Source organism: Larimichthys crocea, chromosome VI (assembly GCF_000972845.2).
Source record: "Larimichthys crocea isolate SSNF chromosome VI, L_crocea_2.0, whole genome shotgun sequence".
In the NCBI taxonomy this organism is placed as follows: Eukaryota; Metazoa; Chordata; class Actinopteri; family Sciaenidae; genus Larimichthys; species Larimichthys crocea.
The window spans coordinates 24,129,574-24,150,801 of NC_040016.1; the positions used below are offsets into that span (position 1 = coordinate 24,129,574).

Consider the following 21,228-nt stretch of genomic DNA (forward strand, 5'->3'; position numbering starts at 1 on the left):
TACATTGCACTAAAAATTGCTAAAAACTCGAATTTATATGGCATATATATATATATATTATATCTATATATTCTTCTATATATCATCGAATTATATATATATATATTATATATATGTAGTATTCGTATTTCCGAATTTTCCTTTTATCCGTTCAGCCACAGACTTCTCTGCTGACTATAGCAGAAATTATTATTTTAATGTGAGTCTTATTGCTGGAACATATTTCAGTGTGTTTTATTAAAGTTCGGTGGGTTTTCCTGCAGGTGTGTGTGTGTGTGTGTGTGTGACTGATGAAATAGGTGAGCAGGGCATTCGTCTGGCAATATTAGCTCTGCCAGGCTACTGCAGGCCTGGCCGGCCCGACTGAGCGCTAATTGGCTGTTAATAGAAAGAGCGCCATTTGGGAGCACGGATCTGCCTCTCGACAGAATGTGTGCAGGGATAATATTGTTCCAGGAGCCGTGAGGAGAATAACTTGTGCTCTATTAACACGGAGGCCCAGATGAGGAGCTGCGGCCTGAGTGCTCCATTATCTCCTGTTCTGATGAGCGGCTCTGGATGCGACAGTGGACCACCACCGCCCCCCCTCCCCTCCAACCTTTTCCCCAATCAAGCCTCCCCAAGCCGTTTAGCTGGTTAATGTAATTCGCTTTTCAAGGGCCCATGTTATCTCTGATCATTTGCGCCATTACGCCGGAGTCAAGTGTAAATGCTGCATTATTAAGATCGTGTCTGTCAATAAATGGAGAAGCAAAGTGGCTGCAGAGCATACAGCAGAGCCAGGCTGAGTCTATATGTGGCTATCTAACAACACTTCAAAATAAAACACCCACAAAGTTCCGCAGACAGATGCCTCTGCACGGATGTCCACGATGTGTGTGTTCATGTTGTCAGATGAGTGGATCATAATTCATCCTCATGACGCTGTGACTGGCCTAAAAATGTGTATTTAAAGCAGACTGTTTGAAACACAGAATAAATGTAGTGACAGCAGATTCAGAAGTGAAGTCTGGTTTTTAATTGAGCTGTTTCCTGTTTGGTTTATTTATTATTAAGACAAAATGTCTGCACACTTCAACATGAGCACAGTTGTCATCAGAATTCAGTTTTATTTTCCAAAATGAGAAACAGAAACAACATGGCTCAAACATTCAGGTTTCATTATAAGTTATAACTTATTTATTCACATTAACATTTTTCCTGTGAAATACACAACATGGCAATGATTCACATTTTAAATAACATTCTTTATTTTCATATTATTATTTACAGTTTGATTGTGGAGACAGACACATGACGTCTCCTGTTTGATGCAACACAGGAAGAAGAAAAGAATCCCTCTAACGTTCCTACAGTGTTTAATTAGCTGCTGTTTGCTCTGCACAGTCCATGCTGGATCCTAAAGCTTATAGGAGCACCACAGTTCTTTTTCAGGGATCATGTCCAGTCTTATCTCTCTGGACTTTAAAAAATGGTTCACCTCAGCTACAAATGCAGGACATGAGCCAGTCTGTTTTGAGGCCTTGTGTTAATGTGCCTCAGCTCTGCAGCTCTCTGGAGGCCTCGGAGGCCGCGGAGAAGACGTTATCGTGCAGCTTCCTGATGTGTTTCTTCAGGTCAAAGTTGCGGCAGAAGCCCTTGCCACAGGTGGCGCAGGTGAAGGGCTTCTTGTCGTTGTGCGTGTGCATGTGGAAGGTCAGGTTGTAGATCTGATGGAAGGCCTTGTTGCAGATGGAGCACTTGTACTGCTTCTCCCCGCTGTGAGTCAGCTTGTGGTTCTTGTAGTTTCCTGGAAAATTCAGGAAAAGAAACAATGAGCATGAGAGAAGGTAGAGCTTGGTTTGGGGTTTTTTTTTTTTTTATTGTAACATGACTTCACAGAGCCTGAAGTCATGTGTTCACATTTCTCATGGAGTGATGAAAAAAACAGCAAATCCTGAGACTGAAGAAGTTAAAACAAGAAGTTCGGCCTGCTGGAACATTCAGCACAAATGAATAAATTCATGTAAATGAGACTGATATCATCTGCATTTCAAAACTTCATATTTCCCTGAGAGAAAATGAAGAACAATCAAGATGTTAGTTGACTAAACACAAGCATATTATAACCATAACATAACTACACATTTCCTTTCTCTGTAGTTGATGCACAGAATAAAAATTGGATGAGAGTGTGTGAACGAATAAGCAATAATTAGTACATACTAAACAGCAGAGCGCCATGGGCGCCATAAAATCATTTCTCCGAAACAGAAACAGATGAAGAAATGATGAAGTCAGTATTCATGAGCTTCTGACTAAATCGTCTGAATTATTACGCTTCATTCTGCCTGTTGTGATTTTGTGACTTTTTCTGAATCCAAAGTAAATGATATTTATAATGAAATTTATAATTATATCATAATGATGACATTTGATTCAAGGACATCTGGAAAAACAAATCAGACCTCCAGCAGCAGATCACAACTGAAAGAACATTTTAGAGTTGCTGAAGAAAGGATGGATGGGAAATGAGACAGCGAGCTGTTCACTGCGAGGCTTCTAAGAAAGTGAGAATGAAAGAGGCCTCTTCTCCTCCTCCTGCCAAGGTCAGCGGTTCACTGTGTAGGTAGGAGCCTCCTCGCTCCCTCTGCTCTGCCCAGGCTTCATTAATCAGGGTTTTGTGTGTCCAAGTCAAGAAATTGTCAAACTTTGTCAGAATCAAGCTCAGCGACAACTCAACAAAAAAAGAGCCCTGATTCCTTCACTTGGCCGGGTCTGAAGCAGCTGACCCAGAGCAAATGCTGCCGTCTTCAAGGGAGAATTAGTCTGTGTAAAATGACATGTCCTATTTCCACTGATCGCTTCACGCTCATCGGTGGGCTGCAATTATTTCCCCTTTCATTACTCTCACAGATAAGTGAAAGCAGCAGCATATGGTGCTGCTCACATTTATAGGAGCGGCCGACAAATCCCACTCAGAGGATTCCTTCACATGAGGACACAAAAGGATTTCCCCGACAGTTTCACAGGAATTTGATTCAGGAAGAATAAAGAAACTATCAGTGTTTTTTTTTTTTAAAAATGCTGTTTCCTCACAATTAAACCCAGCGAATTACTGCATCATTTTAGAATTTTTCTAAAACTCCAAAGCAGGATAAGAAACAATAAAACAAAAATAATCCTACAGCAACATTACAGAAATTAATATGAAGTCATAAAAAATAAAAATAAAAAAACAGCAGGCAGAGACTCGGGGCAGGAATTCATAACCTTCATGACATTTTGTTTATTACAGGGCAGGAATTTATACACGCTGTTAAAACGATGAATATGATCCATAATCAATAAATGACTGATTGGTTCCTCAAACTAAAACGAATCTCAACAAGCCGAGTTTTTTTAAGAAGATATTTTAGGACAAAAAAAATGTAAAAATCAAGATTCGATTATTCCATTTTTGTTTTGTTTTGCACATGAATTTGTGTTTTTTTTTTATTTATTTTTTTTTTTTTATTATATCAACATTACACGAAGAAGCTTGTATAATAATAATAATAATAATAATAATAATAATAATAATAATAACATTATAAATAACAATAATAATAATAATTACCTTTCTGGTGGAAACCTTTCCCACAGAACTCACAGACGAAAGGTTTGTACCCTGCGTGGATCCGTACGTGCGTGTTGAGCGTGGAGCTTCTGTTGAACGCTTTCCCACACTGGTTACATTTATGAGGTTTTTCCTGAACACCGACAATAAAAAATACAATCAATCAATCAATAAATGGATATTAAAGTGAAAATAAAAACAGGCGTGTGCGCGTGTCCCACCTGTGTGTGGATGATCTTGTGTCTGCACAGCGTGCTGGCCTGTCGGAATCCTTTCCCGCACACTTTGCACACGAAAGGCCGGGCCCCGGTGTGCACCGGCATGTGTCTGGTCAGGTTGTAATGTGCGTTAAAAACCTGCGGGGACAAAAACAGACAGAACACGGAGGTCAGAAACACGCAAGCACCAGCACCAGAGTTCAGACTGAGGGAATAATTCATCCTGTGGAAAGAAGTGAGCATGCTGACTGAAACATTTCATTTATTTCGTTTGATTTATTTTGTATTATTCGGTTATTTCAAAAAATGAGTCTGAATTTTTAAATGTATTTAAAAACATTTCTCTCTTGTCCACACACTCATTTCACTCCGTACCTTTCCACACACTCATTTCACTCCGTACCTTTCCACACACTTCACACGTGAAGTTTTTGGGTTTTCCGTCCGCAGCGCTGCCGCCGCCGCCGCTGCTCAGTTTGTTGTGCGCCTTGACGCCGTTCTTCTCGGCGCTCAGGCAGTGGTTCTCCTTAACGATCTGATCGAGCTGCCCGGGCAGGTGTTCCTTGTGCGGGTACTGAGGTGTGGGCAGCTTGTCAGCCCCCACCCCGGCCAGCTTGGCATTCTCCAGCAGTAAGAGTCTGTGGTGCGCCGACAGAGAGGCCTGGGCCTGCGGGCTGGTGAACCAGTGTCCAGCCAGCAGCTCCGACTGCTGGTACGCAGAGTCCAGGTAGTTGAGATAGTAGAGCGAGCCTCCGCTGGGTACGGCCACGGCCTGGTGAATGACCTGTGGTTTCACCACCCTGCTCCCCGACGTCAGCAGCGACTGCTTCAAGCCCGGGTCCGCTTTGCCGCACATGCCGCAGTTCCCTTTGCACGGAGCGGCTGCGGAACCGCAAAAAGTCCCCCTAAAACTGGCTCTCCACAGCTCCGAGTAGTTCATCAGCGCCTTGGCTTGGAGGTCGTAGCTGAAGGGCTGCAGCGGGATCATGCAGGGGATCGGGGAGCAGAGCCCGAGCAGCTTCTTCCCCTCTGACCGCTCCTCCGTGCTCCCCTTCGGCTCCGAGCTCTTGGACATGATCCGGTCTATGGAGAAGGCCAGGGTCTTGGGTGTCGCGGACGGTCCGGTTCTACCACAGGACATCACGGTCTCCAGAGAGGCAGAACTTGCCATGTTGTTGTTGTTGTTTGCAGCAGAGCAGAACTTGGTGTGAGCAACTCCTGGTATAGTCCGACCCGCTCCTCCAGCTGCCCCGCGTCTTTTCACTCTCCTGAGCTCCCAGCAGAAAAGACAGGAGGACACATCAGTTTAATAAGCACCTTGCTGTCACAGTGTCACGCATTTGCATTCAAATGGCCATCCCCCCTGCAACAATAGCGTCCAGGGGTGATGGATTAATGCTCATTAACTAGTGCACACAAAATTAACAGGACATTACAGAGCTCGTTAGGGAGAAGAAGAAGAAGAGGAGGAGGAGGAGGATGAGGAAGAGGGAAAAGGACTCAGATGTTGTAGAGAAGTTGAGTCTGTGCTGGAGTTTACCTCTTTAACGGTCAGATGGGTGTGGAGACGCAGCAGACTGCTCCCTGTCACATGCTGGCAGCGCCCGCCCCTCCTCTGCGCGGATCACCGTCTCCTGACATCAGCGGGCACCCAAACTCTTCACTGGGTGACAGGGAGACGCCCTCCCAAAGAAAAGAGAGGGGGTGGCACGGGTTACATAGGCTGCCATATGTCATGTGAGACATACATATGAAAGCATTTCCTTCAGGAAAATGATCAGAACTGTGTTTTCATCATTAAACACGCATTGGTGGAGTTGCATGAGTTCATCTTTCAGGAGAAAGCTGCTAATCCTCAGAGATGGGATCCCTCCTCTTATATACTTACTATTTGTATAAATTCGAGGACGTCCAATTTCCACCTGTTTAAGAGCAGAGAGTCCCTCAGGATCCTATTAAACGTCGTTCCTCCTTCCCTCTATTCAAAAGAAGCAATTTTCCAGAGCGATTCAGGGCTCAACTCAACTCAGCAGCACGGAGGGAGAAGAAAACCACAAGCTCTTTCACTTTTAGCCACTAAAGCACTGCGTGAACCTGGTTTTGTGTTTTTTTTCTTCCTGAAATAGAGGGACGGATTAAAGAGGGAGAGAGGGGGAAAGAAAAGACTTAGCGTGGACAGAGGTATACAAGGACAAATGAAAAGAGAGGCTTTCTTTCTTCTAAAGAGGCATACAAGAAGTTTGCTGGAATCCACAGTGTTGTGTGGGAGGCACAATGAGCAGCAGCCTCTCTTCTATTCGCTCCAAAGGCCGCGTTGAATTCATGTGTTTGCTGCATGGGCCATTTCTTACCTGAGGGAGTCCCAACAAGTTTACAGGGAGAGCAGGAGAAGAGACTTTAGACAATGCGTCCGCCTATAGAAATATCAAAATATTGACATAATCATTTATTCACATTTTTTTATTTTTACAAAAAAACATTGACATATTTTCAGGACATGAACAAACACTGAAACATGTCAAAACAACTGAACAAATATGAGAAAAAAATCCATAACTGTTTAATTACCAAGTTAGGAGGAACTACTTGTTTGTGTACTTCCCTGTGTTTCAAACATCCACTGCACATGCCCATTCTTTATTCTCATTGTTTAAATTCAGTTTTGGTTCCCCATACACAATCTGTTTGTGCTGTCCAAAGTGTGTATACCGTCATATCTACTTACTTCATGTGCATATCCATTCATTCATCAGAAACACTGTTTGACCATTGACCTCCACTGAGAGTCAGATTCCTCCTATGTATGTGTGTTCACACCTGACCATATTCTTAAAATATGTTTTTTAATTTGTTCACATGTTGACAACTCAAAAGTTTTTCTAACTGATCTATAAAACATTAGAGAATGATTTATTTATACCAGTAATAATTCATTATTCACGTCATAAACATTAATGTTGTCTTTTTTTTTAAAACGGATGAAAAATAATATCCATGTCAGGGAAGATTTCAATTCAAAATCAACTTCACATATGCAAGGAAGTTTTTTATTGCTGCTTATCATCCAACCGTCTATTAACGCTGTCAGAACATTGACAGGACGTTCTAACATCTAAGTGAAATATAAAGTGGCTGTATGTGGGGGAGTTTTGACTGAAGACCAGCTCAGCTGAATTTAGTAACTCATGTTATACTGTAGGTGGAGGAAGGTGATGGTTTACCTCAAGCCCTATAGACTTAGCCCAGCATGTCGCCGTGCTATAACACTAGTTTTCCTGTTAATAACCTTAAAAAACATCCCTACTCTGTTTTGTTTCACACCTGCATCTCAGCATGGAAGGATTAATGCCTGTTGTCTCTGTGCTACTCATATGTAAATCAGTTAAAAATACACTAATTTGAGTTTATTCAGGCACAATTGGCGGCTCATCCACACAATAAACATTGATCCTATTGCTGTAACCCAGACCCGTCCATTCAGCTCTAACAGCAATTAGCTCAAGCATTGATTTAAGGGACTCTTGCTCCTTGCCTGCAGGCATGCGAGGGACACAGATACCGGTAATGTAATAAACACTCAACAGTACTTGCACACATTAAGGGCCGCAGTGGAAACAGGTCTTGGAACTTGACATGTTCAGATGTGTGAAATGATCCACTCTCAGAATGTAAACATGTATGACATTTAAATAACACAAATCATTTTCTTCACAATGTTCAAACATCTCATGGCCTTCACTTCCTCCTTCCTGTTATCATGGATTTGGGTTTTTTCTTGACCCTGTTTAACGGTGCATTGTGTGTTTATATTAGTAGTAGGAGGAGGATTCGGGAGGAGTATGAGGCTAGGAGTATGAGGAGACAGGGCTGACAGGGGACTCGTAAATGCAAACACTTGGGAACACACGTCATCCCCATGGTGGAGATATAAAAGAGAGACTATTGTGCACTACATGAACATCCCACCACTTCCTGCTGACTTTGACTGTCTGCTCTGCTTGGCTGAATTCTTTCATCACTTGCAGTTCTCTGACTCTTTCCCACAGAAAACGAATGTTTGGAGGATCAGACTGTCATCTCCTGTATTTAAGCTCTGACATGTAGGCATTACAGTGTCTGCTAGCAGACCTCTCCATTACATTTCAATTGTTTTGCTGTGGCACCACCACTGTTTAAAGTCAAATAAAACTGTCAAACTCTTCCAACAGAGAACATTCATTCAAACATTTGTTAGAGGTATGATGCAGTCTGGACTCCAATATACAGTATATATATATATAATATGAGTACATTCACAAACAAGACACACTTCAAATCTTAAAATGTTTTTGGTCTCAATGGAAATATGTCTGCATATCATTTGGTAATATTTAAACTATTTAGGTGTTATTGTATGTTTTGTATGGTTACTTACTATTTTAACAGTTAACAATGAAGGCTTATAAAGACATTGTGAAAACATGTTTACATTCCACAAAGTATGAGCAGAAATGAATTGTTTTGGTACCAAAGTATACCATAGACACTGAGAAATGAATTGTTTTGGTACCAAAGTATACCATAGACACTGAAAACAACATCCAGCCTCATATAGTCCACTCTGAAGAGTGTCATTTAGTTTGGAGCAGTTGTACTGGGACGTATATTCTCCAGGTAGTAAAGCAGGCTTCCATGTCAACCTACTGCTGATGAAATAACATGCTGATACTGTGCCCAACTGTAGCCTCACACATCTCAGTAGAGGAAATCACAGACAGTTGTCCTCACACTTTCCACCCGTGGTGACAACTTTCACTGACGTTAAACCTGAGGAAATGAGACAGGAACGTGTGACTGGGAGGGAATTCTCTCACAGAAAGAGCTCATCATCTCCCCAGTGTTACATAGAATTTCACTTAAACGTTCACGCACAGACACTTTTGAGGGAACTGTATAAATGATTTAATCTGCTTCATAAAATGTTACAATAAGTCACTTTAGATATTCAAAATTGGTCAAAAAAAAAAACCCAAATGTACAACAATAACGTGAACAATAATGTAATAAAGCATCTTGACTGAACTAATTACATTTGCACACATGATGTTAAAAAAGTATACTTTTGCATTTACAGTATTTGCTTTTTTGCTGCAGAGGACAGCTACACAGCATAACACAGCAAGTGATGAAATGTTAAATCAAAAAAAGTTTCAAAAATGAATTTCAACTTAAGAAAGAAGATGACCTTAATTGCACCCCTGTGGATTATGATGGAGAGAACCAATTACAGACTTCAGAAATTATGGGTCAAATGTTTTTACAAATGATATTATTGCCTTGTCTTGTTAGTTAAATGCACATTGACATTTTCAGGCAATTATTACATTAACAGAGTCTTCCGTCCTTAATGTTAATCATCTTAATAACGTGGAAAACCAGTTGGAAAGTTATATTCTGCTGTGTACCCATCAAATCCCATCTGGATATCCCTTTTTTTTTTTTGAGAGATTTGCAGAATGAGCTAGCTGCAAGTTAGCGTCATTCACTAAATGCCGTGAGTTCATTCTTAGAGACAGCACCATGTTTAATGAATCCACAGTGGTTTCAGTACATGCTGTGCACGGCCTGTTGGCAGTAAAACAGTGAAAATATTGTTAATATAGTGTAAACATAAACTGATACTGATGTTTTTGGGGCCAGTTTTACTTTGAATCATATTTTTGTGGGGATGCATTTTTACTTATTTAAGCCACAATTTCAGAAGCTTTAACAAGATTCATTTGGGGAGTCTACATTATTTCAATTCTGAGAGGCACCATTTTAAAAGAGACTGACACTGTGACATCATTAGTTTAGTGGGTAGGGATGCCATGAGCTGTACAGGAATATTCCCTCAATGCAATCTAGACACTGGTGGATTTGAAAGGCTGCAGAGCAATGGCTGAAGATCTGGATGCATGTGATGGAGCAGGATCTCTGATGTAGAAGGACCCATGGGCGCTGGGTTTGATGGGACAGCTGACAACAGCAAAGCAAGGTTTGACAGCAACAACATGATTGGCTCATGGAGGTCAAGGCTGGATCTGTTGGCTTTAACAGATAGAGTGAGCGCCTGGGAGGAGGGAAACAGTGAGCATGATGTCTGATTGAACTTCTGCTAGAAGATGGAGCTTACTTTGTAATATTATTTACATTATTGTCACTTACTTTGTAATATTATTTATATTATGGTCACTTACTTTGTAATATTATTTATATTATGGTCACTTACTTTGCAATATTTCTTACACTATGGTCACTTTACATTGCAATACTTTTATATGTCATGCCACTTCCATCCTCAGTACTTGTCTGTTTTTGAAGGTTGATTGTTTTTTGTGTTTATTGTGTAAATTATAGATATTTTTTGTCTGTTTTAATTTCTGTGGGTTTTTTTCCCTTTTATTTAATTTTCTACTTATGTAGTGTATATTACACTTTCTGCTGCTGTAACAAGTGAATTTCCCCGCTGTGGGATAAATAAAGTACAATCTAATCTAATCTAATCTTTCTCCAGCTGTATGGCTGGTTGAGTCAGTTCTCAGGTGATTGCTTCCAGACTTTAATCTGGAGTTGGTGAGATGAAATCAGTCTAATGACTTAAATCCTTCAGTAATTGACACAAGCTCACTTTAGCTGAGTATGAGGGGTCTGATATGTGACTAGAATTTTAAATCAATAACTGTTCAATCAGAGATGAGGACATACTGTCTTATAGAAAACTAGATTTGAATGTCATGCCAAAAATAGCTCCAGAATGTGCCTCTTCAGCTAGAAGTGATGTGCTGGGTTAACATTCAGCTGGGTTAAACACCTGTGCACTCCTTCTTAAAGAACTGGACTTAAAAACACTGGCAGAACTGAATGTGAAATTGTTTGTGTAAGGGAGGAATATGCAGGGTGGAAGCATCCGGCTTCTCCAAATTGTGGACTTACAGGACAGGCGGATGCCATGTCATCACTTCCTGACCCAGCGATGAATGAAGAACAGGAGTTAGCCGTAGGTGTTTGGTGTTTCTCTGATTCACATCCACCTTAGCTTCTCCTTCAGCTAGAAAGGCAATACCACAATGACTTTATTACTACTATTTGTTCAACATGTCTGTTTGAGTGGTTGACATGTGTGACCTGCACAGACAAGCAATACATTGATTAGTAAATTGATCAATCTTGATTAATGTTGCTAATGTTAATGTTTCTTTGATACCAGTAATGTATATATTACAATATATATGTTTTGTGGCTTCACAAACTGGAAGTGCTGACTTCAGGTTCAGCAATCACTTACTTCCCTCTTCTGTTCTGAAAGAAGACGGAAAGTTTTGGCGAGGGTGCCAACAAAGAGGAAAACCTGGCGTGTCAAGGCGATGTGGCGTGTTTGTGCGGGGAACAGCAGAACTGACTGTTTGACTGGATTCCTGCGTGAGTCTTTTTGTCAGCCTGAGTTTTCATCCTCCAGCGTTGCAGAGGTTTTTTCAGCCTGTCATGTCTTCACCTGGCCTCCTGAACACCCTGCACCCCCACACGAGCTGCCATGTGGCCTGTCACACCACATCGCCTTTGCCACCACATATTCGTTATACTATATCTGTGAGGAATTTTCATTGCCAGCTTGCATTTTTAGGGTTATCACAGTGAATTGTTTTCTTTTACAGTTCGATTTTATACAGAAGTCCCTCTGATCTGAGTCTTTTAATATTAGGTATCTGTTGATATCAGGTCCCTTCTGACCAAACATCTAGAATCCTGCAGAAATGTTTGTGCCAGAGATGCTCAGTAATGAGTAAAAAGGGAGAGTGCTGAACAAACTCTATAATAAAAGTAAATAATAGGAAACATGCATAAATATACCTGAAAAATTAATACTGAATAAATCTTTGATTTTACTGGAACACTAATCTTCAACATTGGCCCAAATGTTGCTGAGCTATCCTGCTGAAGAAAGCCTCAATGACCTCACTTCACAAAAATGTCCTTAAACACACACACACACACACACACACACACACACACACACACACACACACACACACACACACACACACACACACACACACACACACACAGACACACACTCTCTCTCTCTTTCTTGTGCTCAGTATGAGAGAGTGGAGATAACAGACGTTGGTTCAATAAAGCAACCACTTGAGCAACCTGCCCCTCTGTTCACTTCAGTCTGCTATCCGCCCCCCTGTCCCCCTTCAACATTCACCCCCTGGCCACTTTTACACTCCAGCCCCCTTTTTATTCTCCCCAAACATCCCTGCTCACATCTATTTTTGTGACCCTCTCTCCCTCTGTGAAGTTAGAAGGACTGGCCCACAGCTCAGAGAGGTGGGGGCTTATAGGAGAAGGGGGTGGGGGAAGGTCTGCTGATGTTGAAATGAACGCAGCCCAGAGACAAAGAACTGAACATCCAAATCTGCCCCGACAACTTTACAATTTGGCAAGATGTCAAATGTTGTAAGTTGAGTATTTAGACTGTTTTCAATTACAGCTCCATCATCATCATCATGTGCTCCCATCAGTCAGTTCTCATCAGAGGAGTCACCTCCATCAGTGTCTGTGACCTGACGAATGCAGGTCTAATCAGCAAACTAAGTTAATGAGGCGAGAGAAAAAGAAAATGCTCAGAATACGCCCTGTAAGGACATGGGGTTTTCAGTATGACTCCTTGGTTCTGTAAGAACTTCCTGGAGGCCTTTAGACAGGCTGATGCTTTTAAGCAGCAACTTAAGACCGATTCATATTCTCTGACTTAACTTTATACGATATACTTTCTATACTTTGTAGCATCTAAAGTGCTATATAAATGAAATCAACTTTACACTTGTTGGATCCTTGTCCAACCCACACTGTAAGCAATTGCTGTAAATTTACAGCCAATTTTCAACAGTAAAATACTGTTTTCATGTTTAACAGTTTAATACTGTTGTTAGCAATGCATTGTGGGCTTCTTAACTTGGAGCAACAGGACAGAGGCCGTAAACAGTATGCTGATGTTTTAAATGACAGTAAACTACAGTATTTTTTTGGACATTTTCCAGAAGAGGACGGCAGGATGCACAATTTAGCGGACATGTGCTACATATAATCGGTTTTCATCACTATCATCTCCGATCTACAAAATTAAACGGTACGTTAAATTAAAATCTTATTTTTTTTGCCTGTGGGTGGGATATTGCCATAATGTTATATATATAATATATATATATATATAATATATATATATATATAATATATATATAATATATATATAAATGCTCAGGAGTTTGCTATATGTACAGTGATGCTGATTTGAATAGGCTAGCCGAAACAATATAGGCTACTTAGTTTTTTAAATAACTACTTTAGTTATTTAATCTTAACGTTAATATAGCCGAACGTCTGCATCCAAAGAGCAGCACCTGTTAACAAGAGGCCAACATTGGCAGATGGAAGTAGTAGGAACTCTTTGTGAATGCATTTTGTTTATTTCTCTGTCACTGTGCGCTTCACAACTAACGTTAGTTTTCCAAACTCTGTAAATGATTTGTCAAACCGTTTTGCATCAGCTTTTTCTTTCATAATCTTAACACTGTAACTCAGTTAAGGTTAAATCATTCAAGTTTCAGGTGCAACAGGGCAAGTCACAGTTGGAGGTTGGAGGATCACCTTGAGGGCCGTGTAATCTGTGAGGGCATCACACCAACATTTGCAACGGGACTTGCTGCTGTGTTGCAGTCTACTACATATTCAACCTTCAGTACAGGATGAGGCAGCCTGTACTCTAGAATTCATTCAGAGGTAAAAATGTCTTCATTCCTTTCATCATTATATGGTTATATAATATTTGTATAATATATAATTGTATCATATTTGTTTGTTAGTTTGACAGTGACAACACTGGAATAATGATACAGAGAACGGTTAACATCGCTCCTGGATCCACAAGATTCAATCAGGGCCGATCACACCACCCAGACTCCCACGGAACTAAAATGTAAAAACACAAACCTACCTCACAGGACATTTTTAGAAGTAAACTGCAAGTCACAAGCTTACATTGGCACCGGTGCCCATTACAGTTTCTTCCCTAATGTGTTGCGTCCGACGCCCCCCGCTCCCGGGCGCCCGCTCCGCTAACTTAATGAGCGGTCTCGAAAATTATCGAGGTTTTTGCTTTTTCGGGCGTTCGTGCGCCCCCCACGGAGATGCGCCCTGGGCGGCCGCCCACATTGCCAAGCCAGGACCGGCCCTGCTCATGTAATCAAAAAGGTCTTCATGTTCCTACTTTGAAAATAGTCTTATTAGTGTAGTTTTCTGAATATTGCTAATGATGTGTTTCAAAATTCTCTTACTGATGTTATTTTTAGCTGGCAGCAGATTGTATTTTAAATGGGTTTTGCAAGAACAAAAACATACCCCACAGGATAACTCTTATTTCCTCTGTATTTGTTGCACTAGTCATTTCTAGACCCTTGTGTTATTGAACAAGTGTTGAAACTTGTGGTGTAAAGACCAGTTAAATAATATTGACATTGGCCCAAAAAGTCAGCTACGGTATAGGTCATGTCCTGACAAGCAGGTTATGCTCTGACAAGCAATTTAAGAATTTATTTAAGTTTATCGCCTTAGTCTAAAGCAGACACTACTAGGCTGTTTCTGTTTGCTCCTCGAAATCTCTTCTCAGCATCGTCGAACAGGGTTTATTTATTTATTATTTATTTCCATTTTTTTGAAAGTACGCATTAGCATCTATGTTGATATTGCCTTTGAAATCTCCTAAGTTTTTATTGCTTATTTTGCACAATATTCACAATAATGCTTAGCAATTGTCTATAGCCCTGAGGATAAGGAAGTTCAATAATGATTGCATTTAAGACTGATATTTTAGGAAACTGCTAAATTGAGTTTTTATATTATCTGTGCCTGTCTACAGTAAAAAGAAATATCCGTATTTCTGGTTTACAGTATACTATGTAAATCATACGGATGAATACGTAAAATCTACGGTATATTGCTGGCGTCTCTGCTGCCAGCTCTTTACTGTTATTTTACAGGAAAATGATTTACAGGGCGGGTACAGAACCATGATAGCATTGTGCTAAGCTGAAGTTTACTACTTGGTGCTTCATGTTAAGTTCAGTGCCGTCGCTACCGTTACGCATGTTACACGCTGCGTGAGGGAACCAAGTGCTGGAGGGGCACCAAAATGACCCATTATCATCATGTTATAAGAGTAGCGTACGTCGTATGTGTGTGGTAAGGTGGGAGGAGTGGACGAGCGAGTGAGTGAATACGTGCGGATGGAGGAGCTGCAGGTTAGGAATAAATGTACAGTGTAGCTACAGTGTGTGATCAAATAAAGGCCATGTGTGTTTTCACCACTGCTGAAGAAAACTGTCTGGCAGCCAGACAGGAACACCCTTTAATGTGCATCATTTTTCACAGAAAGCAGTCAGACACACCGACATCAGCCCTTAAACAATGAAAACACGGCATCAAGAAGACACAGGAGTCTGCTGCTGAGAAAGAAAGAAGAAACAAAGGGATGTGGGAAAAATATAATTTTCATATATAATTAAATATAGTAGTATGTAGTAATATATGTTGAGTTGTTTGTTGTTTAAATTGTTTTGAAACAGATTACTTTACTTTTTTATTGTACTGTATTTGTAATTATCTGGGTTATTTAAAAAGTATAATATATCTCTGGTTCCCTGAGTCATTTTTATTCATTATTTATTATCTGTGTGGAGGGGCACCACAAAGCAATTACACTTAGGGCACCAAATTTGCTAGCAGTGGCCCTGGTTAAGATATTAGGACAGCAGAGAGTATGGAGCTCTGTAATTGTGAAACATGAAACTAGTCTCTAATTAACCTATATATCTAATCCATTGATCTGTCAATTCATTTTCCATAGCTGCCCTGGCTCAAGTTCATTTATTGTGGATGTGTGTGAATGTGCCTTCACAGTGGCTATTCTGTTCAATGTTTGTGACTCATTTTTTTTTCCATTTCTGCATCAGTGGAGGATCATGATGTCTTGTCTTCTGCCATATAATTTAAGAAATAAACACCGGTGTGTGTGTGTGTGTGTGTGTGTGTGTGGTGTGTGTGTGTGTGTGTGTGTGTAGCCTAACCCTGTAGTGACTCAGGTGAAAGACAAGCCTTGCTCAGTAGTACTTGGACTCATAGGGACAGAGGAAATCCTCCAAGCATCAGTGTGGTCAGAGGATTAAGTCCAAATGCAGCGAAGAAATAACTGGTAGAGGAAGCGGGCCCTCATTGCATTTGACAGAGAATATGCAGATGATGCATGTTGTCCGAGTTCATTTGAATCTCTCAAAATGTTAAGGTCCATTGAGCACACCTAGCTTTGCAGAGGGTTGTAACTTTGGTGCCATTGTACTGTATAAAGGTAAATGACGCGGTCTGAGAGTGTGGATATGACTTTAAACTGGCTATATTTCATGTAAGGCTGAAACCCAGTGTTAATACTGACTGAGGTTGCAGGACAAATAATGGCAATATCTATTTTTAACAGTATTTTCTAAAGGTAAAAACAGTGGAACACAAAATATAGCAAAATAAACTACTAAATAATCTCCTCCAACTCCAGTGATTCCAACACGTTTGTCTAGAGTGTGTTTCTAGGTACTGGAGGGGCTGGAAATAACAATTATTTTTTTATTATTATTATTTTTTAAATCAATTAATCTGCTAATTATTTTCTTGATAATGTGAAATTTCAGCAGCCACAGTGATGTCTTCATTCTGATTGTTTTGTCCGACTAACAGTCGAAAACTTGAGACGTTCAACTTACTGTTGGTCTTTTTGCTCAAAAGATTATGAAACGATTGATAATCAGAATTGTTGCTAATTGATTGTTGCAGCTCTGACTAACTGAAGTGTTGTATGAAAAGTAGCTCAACAAACAAGGAATCATGATATTTTCCACCAAACAACTGGTTTGATCATTCTAAAGTGAACTTCACAATGTTCAGAGGGACCACAGTGAAATGTTTTAACGGGGTAAGAATGTATCAGCGCAAACGAAATGCACCACAAAATCAAAATACTTCAGTTTGGTCAGAATGTCACCAAGAAATGAAACAAAAAGTTCCAGAAGGATTTGTTTGAATGTCTTTTCATTACATTGTCTTGAAAAATTCTTTGTCCTTCACTTACTGTTAATGTTAAAGCTGTGGAAATAGAATCTGTGAAGGAGGAAATATCTGTAAAAAGAAAGACGTGTGCACAAACAAATGTGCCTGCAGGGGGGGGATTAACTCCTGATCCATCTAATAATAACAGTGGCCTCAAAGTCCCATTTAACACTGTGATACTGTTGATCCCCATATGGGTTTTACGTATCACCCATGAAACAGGACAAACAGTCCGTGTGCAATATTCATCCCTGAGGTATAAAACAATCTGCCCTTGTTCTTGCCTGAACGAGTGAGATTGCTTTAAACTGTAAGCTACCGTTCATGGAAAAGATCTAAAATTAATCAGTGCGCTTGTTGTCCCTCTAGGCCACGGAGAAGTGTTTGGTGCATGGGAGGGAAACATAAGAGGCTTTGGGGGCCGCTTTTATTAAAAGGATCTGACATCTACCTGCCTCTCAAATGGCAGGCAATTTTGACACTTCTGGCGCGCAAAGCAGCCGTACAAAATAACCATGTCTCCTGGGCTGTGGCGTTACTCTGTGTTGAGGCTGTTTACCTTAAAGGACACTGTGTAGAGCATCAAAATAAAATGCCTTTGCACAACAAATCACAGACCAATCATTTGGCAACCTGAATGTGTACACATGGACTGATTTCCTCTTCATCTTTCCATTTTCCTGTTGTCATTATCCACACGTATCATGTCGGAGATGGCTTGATGGACTCAATGTGTCAGAACGGCTTGTTCCACATCCGTATCATGCAGGACTCCCCGCAGTACAGCAGTGGCCTGTCGGCACAAGACCTGGGCCAGTTCTCACTGTGATGGTCAGTTGGAGATTCTTTTTATTTTGATACTTTATCATTCCCATTTCCCCACCTGATTGGAGCTTAAAGCCAAAGCAGCTCAGATCGTGCCGGCATAAATCTCCAGCCCATTAATCCATCCTGGTGTCGTGCTCCGCACAGAACTGCCTGATCGTGTCTGGATATTCAGGGGAAATTAAATCAGTGATATTCTAAGGCAGCTCACCAACACTGCAGATTGGATGTTAAACTAGGTGGGCTGCTGTGATGTTTTCTCATATGTATAGAATATGAAGGAATAACCTCTGCAGAGACGAGACATCTCACTGCATTCACGGAAACAGCCCTTTCCTTTCTCTTCTGTTACACACTCCTCGAATGTTGGCAGCATGACCGGCATGCCTGAATGATAACCAAAGAAATGTCCAGTTCAGTTTGTAATGTCTTGACTCGAAGGAAAAAGGTTCCAGGTTATTGCTATTTAGTAAAGTTAAAATGCAATCATTCATTTTAAAATACCAAGTACCATACCAGTAGTGACAACAACTTTCAGTTGTATGTATCTCTTGAGCTTTAAGAAAAACTCAGGTTCAGTCATGTGAAATTTGGATTTTGATGCCAACCCTTCACTGCTCAACGTGCTAAAGCATCTCTTGAAGACTCTGTGGTGATTCTCTTGTAACCTCTCTCTAAACGTCTAAATCTGTCACATTCTTACAGCTGATGGGAAATTGATTTTTATATTCTACTAAATCCTTTAACTTCATCTAGAAATAAATATTACTGTCATTGTCATATTACTCTGTGCATCAAAGCACACAGTACAAACTCTTGTCATTGGATATTAAGGGTTAATATTACAGGTCAAATAACAAAAGTGTTGTTCTTGTTTAACTGTATGCGGTGAAAACATTTTTTCATATGTAAAAGTCATAGTTTCATTTACCTCATTTCCTCCAAAATCTTGTTTTTCTCCGTTCTTCTAAGAAGGATTTCTTTCCACTTCTATAACATTAAAAGATATTCTCTTGTCTTTAATTTGGGGCTATATTATATATAATCCTTCCGACTTTAGTCTTAGCTTCCATCTTGGCCTCTTGATTTGATTTTGGTCTTGTTGATTTGATCTCTGGCAGTTCTTTCAATCTCCTCTTGACAGTAATATCAACCTCAAGAATGACTGATGCTTAATCCACAGAATTAATCTCAGACTCCTTTCTTAAGAATATCTGCTGTGGGGGAGGGAAGGAGGTCAAGGAGGCCCTGGATTAACAAATAGGTATTCTTTGCAGTCTGTTGACACAATGTGGTCATCTCTTTGTCCAAAATAGTACAAGAAACGCCATATGTGAAACTAAATATTAATGTATTAGAACCTTTAGAAGAACACATGCAAAGCTTTTTGATCCAATCAGTCAATTCAAAGCAGCAGCAAGGAATGAGGTGACAAGTTTTTCCATGTTTGCCATTCACCTTTATTTAAATGTTCTTGGCCTTGGTGGGTTCTTCTACAGGGCAGAAGCATGATGAACCCACCGGTAACTTCACACACAGACAAAAACACTTTGGGAGTGAATACTGGGGACATGCAGTACTTGCTCACAGGGTGACACACAGCCACAGTATAGAAAACAGTTGACAGAGGAAAGTACAGGCAGACTTCACTCCCATCATCCATTATAAAAATGTGGATTTGCCCCATACATGAATGAAGCACAGGGCACTTACAAGAACAAATATTATGGATGACAAAAAACTCTATTATTTAAATATTTGTCTAAGATAGAATATTTGCTTTCAAATCAAAAATGAGGAAAAAAGGGAAAAAGTTGAAAACAGGTCTGTGATAAAACCAAACTCTGTGTATTGCCTTGCTAACTCATCAGTTAACATAAAAAGAGGAAAATGTCCGAGGCGTTTGAAAAGACCACGGGCAGATGGAGTTTATTTCAACTGGCAGCTGGACACAGGATCACTTTGTTAGAAGAACGTATGTGTTCTTATTTTCTTGTCATAATCACACAGATTCCTGTGTGATTATGACATGATGTTATCAACATGTTAGGTTAATTAAACCATGTTTTGTTGAATAATACGTTTTCTGAGCGGCTAAGGCCCATCCTGGGAATGGTAGGGTCAGCGAGTCACTTCATCCATCCATCTGCAGAACCCTCAGCTCTCCAGAGGATAATTTTTGATTTGATTTTATTGACCTCTGGCCTTTTTTTATTAGCACCACACCCAGGAAATCAACAGCCAGTCTGCTACTGGTAAGGTTCTAACAACTGCTAAATTGTTCTGCCCAACACTTTGCTACAAGATGTATTGAACACTGCAGCCTCACAGGCTGCTGTCAGGGCTGGTTTGTTAATAGGTTAATTAAAAACACTCACCCGTAACCAGTTAATTAGGTAGTAGCTAAAATGAAGCAGACTAATCCACCAGTCATATAATAAATGAAGGGACTGCAGATGAAAATGAATTCAAGCTAGCTCTTATCAAATGACACATTATGTATTATTGTCAATGATCCCTTACAAACAACATGAATAACAAATCTGTGGTCCTTATGTTGTGTTTATGCTGACAGATGTTCTATTATTTTGTCCAACCTATTCATATCAGGGAGGGTAGGCTAAATAACACAAACACCTGTATGATGCAATGGTTTGTGCTCCATGCACACAAACCTTGTTCCGGCTAATGTGACAGTAAGTATTGAACAAAGCAAACCGTGTACCAACGTGACACACAGCATTGTGCCAAACGATTCCATGAGGTGACATCGATATGAGTGGGTTGATGATGCTGGTTTTTGTTTGCTGTGTTGCGGACTGTCGGGGAAACATCAGGCATCGGGCAGTTTTAAAGGGAGAACAGACAAAAAACGCTACTGTCACATCATATCACTGCACACTGGAACATGATGCAAACCCATACAAACAAAAAGTACAACAATGCAACACAGAGTAGCTGCATTCACTGCACATTTTTAGTACAACACAAAGAAATTCATAGATTTTTTCATAAACGTAGAACAAAAATGATCATCCATATTGCTTGGGAACTTCAGGATGCATTTGAAAATATTTCCTGCATGTTTAGTTTGAACTCTGTTGTTTTGGACTGGACAGTCTGACCTAAACCAACAAGAAAGCATCAGTTTGTGGTGTCTTTAGATCTCAAGTGAAAAGTTGATCAGGCATTTGTTTGGTGAGCTGAAAAAAAAAAGAAAAGCATCTGTATGAATTTTACTATTTGACTTGGAAATGGAGTACAGTGGCCACGAAACTTGTGTGTCTGACTTCTTTTCCAGCACAACAGGGCTCTATACTTTATGCAGAAACTTAGTGACAAGCAACAGAAAGCTTCAGTACAAAGACTGTAGACATTTTGGGTTGCCACAATATGACACTAATAATATACAAT

At 40.3% G+C, this 21,228-nt stretch overlaps 1 protein-coding gene across 2 annotated transcripts; it reads right to left on the reverse strand.

Moving 5' to 3' along the window:
* Positions 1–1,030: 1,030 nt before the first annotated feature.
* fezf2 (FEZ family zinc finger 2) lies at positions 1,031–5,490 on the reverse strand. 2 transcript variants are annotated; one of them, XM_019263129.2, is made up of 5 exons: positions 5,357–5,490; positions 4,220–5,084; positions 3,820–3,954; positions 3,599–3,731; positions 1,031–1,789 (listed from the first exon to the last, which is right to left on the reverse strand). In XM_019263129.2, exons 2-5 carry the CDS (start codon positions 4,985–4,987, stop codon positions 1,539–1,541), a joined length of 1,287 nt encoding a protein of 428 aa, XP_019118674.1. In that variant the 5' UTR covers positions 4,988–5,084; positions 5,357–5,490; the 3' UTR covers positions 1,031–1,538. The 2 variants fall into 2 exon arrangements, with proteins under 2 accessions (XP_019118674.1, XP_010746921.2); XM_010748619.3 differs by lacking the exon at positions 5,357–5,490 and having other exon boundaries at positions 4,220–5,322.
* Between the last annotated feature and the right edge of the window lie 15,738 nt (positions 5,491–21,228).

Excerpts from the sequence above, each read along its gene's own strand:
- fezf2 (XM_019263129.2), bottom strand. The coding sequence starts at position 4,987 with ATGGCAAGTTCTGCCTCTCTGGAGACCGTGATGTCCTGTGGTAGAACC. Across the intron at positions 3,955-4,219 it reads CGTGTGAAGTGTGTGGAAAG|GTTTTTAACGCACATTACAA; the intron begins GTACGGAGTGAA and ends TTGTCCCCGCAG. Across the intron at positions 1,790-3,598 it reads GAAAGGTTTCCACCAGAAAG|GAAACTACAAGAACCACAAG; the intron begins GTAATTATTATT and ends TGAATTTTCCAG.